Here is an 8,692-nt window from a genome sequence, read left to right as displayed (position 1 = left end):
AGGCGCTCAGGTGCGAGCGCGGGGCCCCGCCGCAGCGCCCGCCGCAGCGCCGCGCCAAGCCGCCCCCGGCTCCGCTCTGGGGGCTCGGGCGCCTTCGCTTCCGTCTCGCCCAAGTTGCGTCGACCGGCCCTTTTGCCACCTTCCCCGCCCGGCCGCCAAGCCGCCGCTGCCGCTGCTTTCGCTTCACCCGAGCGGGGGCAGCGGGGCCCCGACGCGGAGAGGATGGGGGGAAAGCTGCGGATGCCGACGCGCCCCGAGACGCCCGCGCGGCAGTAACCCTCCTGCCCCTGCCTCGCCCAGGGCGCCTCTCCGGCCTCCCGCGGCCCACGGCGCCCCTTCCCCGCCGCGCGGGAACCCCCGCGGCCCGACCGGGCCCCCTCCCCCTGTGAGCCGGCTGCGGCCCTCCCGGCGGGCGGGCGGAGGCCCGGGCGGGGGCGGGGCGGGGCGGCGCGCCGGGAGCCGTGAGCCGCCCTGCGCTCGGCTCGGCTCGCCTCGCGGCGGGCGCCCTCGTCGCCAGCGGCGCACCATGGACGGGCTGCCCGGTCGGGCGCTGGGGGCCGCCTGCCTTGTGATGCTGGCGGTCGGCTGGCTGGGGCCCGGGGTCTGGGGCTCTCCCACGCCCCCGCCGTCGCCCGCCGCGCCGCAGCCGCCCCCGCCGCCGCCCGGAGCCCCCGGCGGCGCGCAGGACACCTGCACGTCGTGCGGCGGTTTCCGGCGGCCGGAGGAGCTGGGCCGGGTAGACGGCGACTTCCTGGAGGCGGTGAAGCGGCACATCTTGAGCCGCCTGCAGATGCGGGGCCGGCCCAACATCACACACGCCGTGCCCAAGGCCGCCATGGTCACGGCCCTGCGCAAGCTGCACGCGGGCAAGGTGCGCGAGGACGGCCGGGTGGAGATCCCGCACCTCGACGGCCACGCCAGCCCGGGCGCCGACGGCCCGGAGCGCGTCTCCGAGATCATCAGCTTCGCCGAGACAGGTGGGTCGGTCCCTCGAGCGGCCCTCGCTACCTCCTCCACCCGCTTTTCTCTTCGCTGACTCTGGCCGCAGCCGCCGCAGCCCGCGCGCCCTGGGGGAAACCTGGAGTGCTGGCTCGGCCCGCTCGCCTCCGGCCCTGTGCGCTCCGTCCGGGTTGCGGTCCTCTTCTCAAAGGCAGCAACCCCTTCCTGCTCCCCTATCCCCGCCGAGGAGCGCTCTGTCCTCCACCCCTGCTCTCCGAAACGGGCCCCAGCGCCTTTGGGCGCACGTCCCCCTCCCGGCGGACTCGTGCGGCCCTGGCTCCGCGGGCACTCGCTTGGTGATTGCTTAATGTTTTTGTTTCCCACGATCGGAGTGTAGGCTTAGCAGTATAGATGGAGATGTGTGTGCTTGTTGATATCCGTGGGCCGGAGGAGTGTGTGTATGTGTGTGTGACTCTGTGTGTGTGTGTGTATGCCTGCGTGAGAGGCCCCTGGGGCCGCTTCCATCGCCGGGCAGCGTGGGCTTGCCAGGATTGCTGAAGCTTCGCTGGGGAGAGCTAGGCAACCTCTCTTCCGATTGTGTGGGCACCGGAATCGGTGGAAGGCAGGCTTCTCAACAGGTCCCATCATTTACGCAGAGAAAGGCTGCAGCTCAGAGGGCAGCCCCGTGCCTCTCGGCTTGCTTGGGAGCTGAGGCAGCTCCCTGGCTTTAGAGCCAGCAGAGTTCCTAGTTAACAAAGGGTCGGAGTCCTTTCTGGAATGTTCCTCAGGCCCTATATTGCAAATTTTTTAAACCACTGTCTGAATATAAAAATCAAGCGAGGAAAAACATCTTTCGAACTTTAAAAGAAGGAGAAAAATGTGCTCGCGCTGAAATGCTGCAAGTGCTTTCGGCTCTGCTGTCCTTTTCAGGACTTGAATGAGCCAGGCTGGCTTTTGTGCCTGGAGCTCAGCCCCATTTGTGCAGGGGGACTGCCGAGAAGGTCGCAGGGGGAAGCTCGGGTTTGGGCAGGGCAGGGTGGGCAGGGAGCCTTGGGGGGGGAGAGTTGGTGGCAGTTGTGTCCCCAGGCTGCGAATGCCTCCCCCCAGCCCCCAAGGCAGCAGGCAGACTGTGCAGGTGCCGCCTGGGGATGAAAAGGGATGAAAAGTTTTGCATGGCCGGGTGTGGAGAAAAGCAGAGACAATCAGGGCTGGTTTGTGCTTAGAAAGAAATGCATTGCCGTTTTAGCTGTCCGACAGAGTCAAGGGAATCTGGACATGCAATTAGAGAGCCTGGATTAAAAGGTGCTTTGGGGCCCAGAGCAGAAATGTGATTCTGGAAGGTCGAGGAGGCCTTTTGGTCCCGGTGGCACAAAATGACAGCAGGGGCTGTTATATTTCTGGTCGGTTCCACGGAGCCAGCTCTTTGACTTATAAATAACAGATTCAGGTCACAGGCAGCTCGTCCAAGACCAGCTTTTAAGGCTGCACTTTCCCCCATTTCAAAGTCAGATGTCAGTGTTATTAGAGGAGCCAGGCGAGGCCTGAGGAGGGGGCTGGGAAGGGGGCAGTGGTAGGAGGTTTGATAAAACCATCGGAGGCCACACAGTTGGCTTATTTGTTCTTCCTGGAGAAAAAAATAAAAAAGTAGGGATCGTCAGAGAGCAGGGTCACTGAAATGTAGGATGAGAGAGGATTCCTCTCTCAGTTGGCATGGCCTCTCTTCTTGTTGAGCTGAATTATTGAGACAACTAATAAACCAATTCTCCTTATCGATGGAGACTTCAAATGTGCCATTCACGGCGAGTCAGTGTCTCATGAAAGGGGTGGACTTCAAGTTTCAAGACTGCGTGCCCTGTCCCTTGGAAGTACTCAGAAGCAAAGGCTGCACTTTGCAGCCTGCAGAGCACACGTTCCTGTGTCAGAAATCTGAGCAGAGCTGGCTTGTTTGCAGTGGAGGTTCCACTGGGGGTTGGATCAGATCATGCTTAGGTAAACACTGGAAAGAGGCTGTAGGTGGCTCAGCTGGATTTTGCAATGCCCTAAGTTAACCAAAAAAAAAAAAAAAAAAAAAGAAAAGAAAAGAAAAGAAAGAACCCAAACTCTGCTAAAACAACCCACCCCAAATCCTTAGTGAGATCCTGGTTTTGTTTTTCAGATTTCACAGATACCCATAACAACTTGTTAAGATCTTGGCCTCCTGACAAATTCCTCCGTTGAGCTTTGAGGCCTGACAGCCTGTCTCCAGGGAACCCTGGCCTGGGAGAGGTGAGGCCAGTTTTCTAGGCCCGGACCCTCTGGCCCCAACCTGGTCCCAGCTTCAAGATAGGAAACAATTTTCCCTGCCTCTCCCAGGCTACCGTTGGAGGCCGCGGCCCCAGGAGTGGTATTTCTGGTCAGGACGGTCCTCCAGCCGCTCGGCCAGGGCCCGGTCCAGCGTCCTGCGGCAGAATGCGTTTTCTGCAGTGCCTAGTGTTCTCCTTGATCTAACTTGGCCTGCTCTCTTGCTTCTCCGCAGATGGCCTGGCCTCCTCCCGGGTCCGCCTGTACTTTTTCATCTCCAACGAAGGCAACCAGAACCTGTTTGTAGTGCAGGCCAGCCTGTGGCTCTACCTGAAGCTGCTGCCCTACGTCCTGGAGAAGGGCGGCCGGCGGAAGGTGCGGGTAAAGGTGTACTTCCAGGAGCAGGGCCCTGGCGACCGCTGGGCCGCGGTGGAGAAGCGCGTGGACCTCAAGCGCAGCGGCTGGCACACCTTCCCCCTCACCGAACCCATCCAGGCCCTGTTCTCACGCGGCGAGCGGCGGCTCAGCCTGGACGTGCAGTGCGACGGCTGCCGGGAGCTGGCCGTGGTGCCCGTGTTCGTGGACCCGGGCGAGGAGTCGCACCGGCCCTTCGTGGTGGTGCAGGCGCGGCTGGGCGACAGCAGGCACCGCATCCGCAAGCGGGGCCTGGAGTGCGACGGGAGGACCAACCTGTGCTGCCGGCAGCAGTTCTTCATCGACTTCCGCCTCATCGGCTGGAACGACTGGATCATTGCGCCCACCGGCTACTATGGGAACTACTGCGAGGGCAGCTGCCCTGCCTACCTGGCGGGGGTGCCGGGCTCGGCCTCCTCCTTCCACACGGCCGTGGTAAACCAGTACCGCATGCGGGGGCTGAACCCGGGCACCGTGAACTCCTGCTGTATCCCCACCAAGCTGAGCACCATGTCCATGCTCTACTTCGACGACGAGTACAACATCGTCAAGCGGGACGTGCCCAATATGATCGTGGAGGAGTGCGGCTGCGCATGAGGGCGCGGCTCCATCGGGGCATGGGGACCAGGGTGTGGCAAGTGGAGCGCGGTGATACCCGGGAGGTGCCCGGGGCCGACCTGAGATCTTTTCCTACTTCCTCATCCAGCAATCTGTCAAAAACAGAGGGAGAACCCTCCACAGACACGAAGGACTGGACAATGCACACGTAGACGCGCACAGCCAGACGCATCCTGCCACCCACATGGCAGCCTCCGGGATCCCAGCAAGTGTATGCAGTGATAAATAGCAGCTCAGCCACAAATGCCTGTCTCTCGGAGAGAATGGGGTGAGCAGCCACCGTTCCCCCACGCCCCCCTCCCCCCCCCCCAGCTGGCCTGGCCACTCTGAATCGCGCCTTCCGAGCACACAGAAAGCACAAAGACAAGAGACACAGAGGGAGAGAGAGCGAGCGAACCCGGAGCTTGGAGAGGAGCAGCAGTTGGGGGGTGGGGAGCAGGCAGCCTGCAGAGGGCCGCGTGTCCCTCTTTGCCCGTTCAAGGCCGCTGGGGTCCCTACATCTCTTGGCTGCAACATGTGGGCTTGCTCCCCTGGCCTGGGATCCTTCCTGCTGCGGCGAGCCGGGCAGCCTGTCCTTTCCCATCCTTGGAGAAGGAGGCCCAAATAGGCTACCACCTGCCAGAGACCGGAGACCATGGAGCTGTGGTAGTGACCATTTGACTGTCGCTTGGGGCCCTGGTGTGACTTCTATGTGTGTGTGTGTTCTGGGGGTGGGGAGGGAGGGAGAGGAGAAGGGTCTTAATTTGATGCTTTAACTGATCACTAGCAGTTGAATGGTCATTCATTCCGGTTGTATAATTGAAAAGGGACTTTTCTACCAGGTCTGACCTTTTAAGTTAAAATCTGAACTGTTCCAAGTGGAACAAAAAAAGTTGCAATCTGTGCCCTTCCCTGGGGAGATTCCTCTAGGACTGGTTAGGGAGGGGTGGAAATGACTCTTAGGCAAGGGGAGGGTGAGCTCTTAGAAGGAGGGAATGGTGGGGTGAAGGCATTCTGGAGATGCTCGGGGGGTGGGGTTGCCCCTTCTGCAGGGGTTGAGGGAGGGGAGCAGTTGACCGGGTCTGGGGAAGAGGGAGAGGCTTTCAGCTGCTTTGCAAAAGTGGCCCATGTAGGCTCTGGCCACCAGGGCCAGCCACGGATGTGGCCCCTACCTGCTCGCCTGCCCTACTCCTAGCACTTGCACACCCGCCTGAACGCACATGATACAACCCTTGCCCTCCCGCGTGTATCCAGAAGTGGCCCTTGGCAGAGCATTGAGCTCACCCCAGAGGTCCAAGTGCCATGTGAACTATGCAATTTAAAGGGTTGACCCACACTAGATGTAACTGGACTCGTACGACTCTTTTTATATTTTTTTATACTTGAAATGAAATCCTTTGCTTCTTTTTTAAGCGAATGATTGCTTTTAATGTTTGCACTGATTTAGTTGCATGATTAGTCAGAAACTGCCATTTGAAAAAAGAAGTTATTTTTATAGCAGCGAAAAAAAATACAGTTAAATGTATTATACATAATTTTGGAACCAAAGAGGCCAACAGATCGGTTTTAATTTTTATTAGATGGTGAGGCCATCTTTATGAGGTGGACGTTCTGAACAATCCCTTGAGTGGCCTGCCAGCGTTTCAGGGTATACATGGATTTTGTTTATTCAGTTTGATGTGTCTTTTCTATCCTTACACACCCAGAAGCTAGAGTAAAAACGACAATGGTAGAATGCAGGTGTGTATCCTTAAACCCCCATCTTTATGTTTATTTAATAAAGCTCCCCTTAGGTTCTGTTTCATAATAATTTAAAACCAAACAATTTTTTCCCATAGACTTGCTGTTAAAGTATTTTACATTTGTGTACAGTTGAAGAAAATAAAAGATGGAGTGCCACGGGCTTCCTGCCTTGTGTGATATCTGGGGTGGTGGGCTCCAGGCTGGAGGGGGCAGCTTGGGGGAGGGCAAGTCCAGGTGTCCGACTTTGAAGCCAGTGCCTCCCTGGGCCGCACCCGGCACTCTTTTGAGTCCTTGCCACAAGCTCGGATGTCAGGCAGAGTCTAGGAAAAATGGCAGGAGATCAAAATGAAGGACAATTAGCAAATTCATGAATTACACATTTGTTTACCCTTCTAGTCCCAAGGCTAATTATGTTGCACCAGGGCCGAGTCTATTACCATTTGAAAGTGCCCGTGAAGCCCCCTGTCCCTGGGAGGAAATGTGAAATCTGAGAGGTTGAAGCCCACCTGACCCCGTGCCCATCTCCGTTTATTAATAGAGATGACTGCAACTGGGAAGAGGTTAATATCTTGGAATGGAAGCCAGAAGCAAGGCTTCCATCTATCCTGAGGATGCCAGTTGTCCTTTTGCCGTGGGGATTTTAGCAGGTGGTAGATTGGGTGGTGGTAGTAGTAACACATGCCCAACTATAGTTGAAGGGATTCCTGGAGATACCCACTGGATGGTGTTATCAGGCAACCCTTGCATCATACCTTTACGGGAAATGATTTCATCTTTGTTTCCTAGGGTTTGGAATCTGAGGCTCGGAGAGTTTCGGGGCTTACCTGAGGTCACACAGCCAGGACAGGCACCCTGGGCACTGGAGTCCCAGTGCCATGGCTGGTCTGCTTGTTTCCCTGGGAGGACTTTGGGGCTAAGGCCTTAACTTCATCAGAGGCCCTCTGGGGTCGGAGGGGCTGCACCTTGTGGCTTGAGGGGGTCACGTGGGGTCTTCCCAGAAACCTCGGCATTTGAGTAGTGGGAACTTAAGGGGTTATATCTAACCCCATTAAGCAACAATGGGGAAACTGAAGGGGCCCACCTCAATCCACATGGTCAGCTGGTGGCAGGAGGCAGCCTCTGGCCTCTGTCTTTTTCCATCCTTCTCTTGTTCAAGAGAGCTACTGTCCTGCCAGGAGTTTGTCTGAGGGGTGGATTTGTTACCCTGTGAAATCTAGAGATGGTATGAGAATTAGTGGGGGCTAAGAACAAAATTTCATGAAGACAGGACTGGCCTGGGCACGTTAGGGTATAGAGGTTACCACCCAGCTGCCTGTGGCTCTGCAGTGGTCTAAGCCCTCAGCCCAGCCCCTACCCTGGCCCTGGCCCAGGAATTTTTGTTGCAGCCTCCAAGAGGGGCGGCATGTGAGTCACCGGCGTGTTTCTGCTCTTTGGATGCTGAGCATCCCCGGGCACCCTCCTGGGTCACAGGGTGGCCTGTGGGTCCCACAGGAGCCCAGGAAATTCCCAGGACTTGAGGTGGGAGGCCAGTGGCTGGCATGTGCCTGAGGGGTGCCCTGCTGCCCTGAGCTGGCCTGTGCCTCTGTGGGGTCAGGCCCCTGGGGGATGGCAAGTGGCCCCTCCTGTTCTCGTGAGGACAGACAGCAGCGCTGGGGCTTCTTCTCCAGTGGGGTCATGCGGCTTCCTTCCTGTGCATCTGTGGTCCTTGCCTCTCTGTTCCTTTTCTTCTGCCTGTAGCTCTTCCCCCATTTGCATCCCTTCTTTGCCCAGGGGGCCTTGCTTAGGGTCCCACCTCTCCGCAGAGGTTCCCTGGAGCCCCTGCGCGGCCCAGAGAGTGAGCCTCCCAAGCCGTCCACTAGATCCAGTGCCTCTGACCCTGGCCCCTCCTGCTGTCCTTCCCTCTGTCCCTCCCTTCCTTCTTCAGGCTACCAGGCTGTTATCCCCTCACAGGACCAGTGGGTCAGGCCAGGCCAGCCAGAGCCATCACTGCCAGCCCCACCTGCCTCAGATGTTTCCACGGGCCAGATTCGCTTTTGGTTGACCTTTAGATGTGCCCTGAGCCCTCAGGGAACCAGTGGAGTCTGAGGCTGGGGTGTGCAGGGGAGAGGGGACCCCTACAGCTACCTCCCATTGTTTCCCCGCATTTCATAGACGGACAGACTGATGGTCCAGGAAGCAGAGGCTCCAGGGGTTTCCGGTGTCCCTTTCCTCTCCCAGGCCCTTTGGATATGACACCATGACTGCGGTGGAGGTTGATTCCCCGCCACAGATCCAGGAGGGGGCCCCTATACCAGGATTGGGCCCCTGACCCACCTGGAACTCAGGATGGCCTGCAGCATGTCCTCTGCAAAGTCCTGTGAGAACTCTCACTGGGGACCCCCCAAGGGGCCTGGCAGGCTACCCTCCCAGGCCTCCCTCAAGGGCGAGAGGGGGCAGGGAGGCCAGAGGCTGCCGCCAAGCCACGGAGACGGCTGTGGGTTGAAGGAAGTGCGCCTTTGCAGGCAAAGAAGCCGAAACAAAACACCCTTCCTGTGGGCAGAGGCCCTGGGAGCAACCCCAGCCTGGTTACCAGGCTTTCAATGGGATGTTTGGAGCAAGTGACAAATTACCTGCAGGTCTTGCAGGAGGGGGTGAGTCTGCTGTATGTGAGGACTGGGGGAGTAGGGTGACTGTGTGGGGGACTAGGGTGGGCGGTGCTTGGGGTGTGGGGCTGTATGGG

General features: G+C 58.4%; 1 protein-coding gene across 1 annotated transcript; it reads left to right on the top strand.

The window, feature by feature from the left end:
- On the top strand, window positions 512-6,133 carry INHBB (inhibin beta B subunit). Its single transcript, XM_018061661.1, has 2 exons — window positions 512-977; window positions 3,455-6,133. The coding sequence occupies exons 1-2, from the start codon at window positions 527-529 to the stop codon at window positions 4,228-4,230; spliced, it is 1,227 nt and encodes a 408-aa protein (XP_017917150.1). The 5' UTR covers window positions 512-526; the 3' UTR covers window positions 4,231-6,133.

The sequence above is a fragment of the Capra hircus genome, chromosome 2 (genome assembly GCF_001704415.2).
Source record: "Capra hircus breed San Clemente chromosome 2, ASM170441v1, whole genome shotgun sequence".
Classification (NCBI taxonomy): domain Eukaryota; kingdom Metazoa; phylum Chordata; class Mammalia; order Artiodactyla; family Bovidae; genus Capra; species Capra hircus.
Note: the sequence above shows the minus strand (reverse complement) of the source record. Positions and strands in the feature narration are given on the sequence as shown.

Bases quoted from the DNA above. Each gene is read 5' to 3' on its own strand.
- INHBB (XM_018061661.1), top strand. From the start codon at position 527: ATGGACGGGCTGCCCGGTCGGGCGCTGGGGGCCGCCTGCCTTGTGATG. The intron at 978-3,454 runs GTGGGTCGGTCC...GCTTCTCCGCAG, and splicing joins CATCAGCTTCGCCGAGACAG to ATGGCCTGGCCTCCTCCCGG.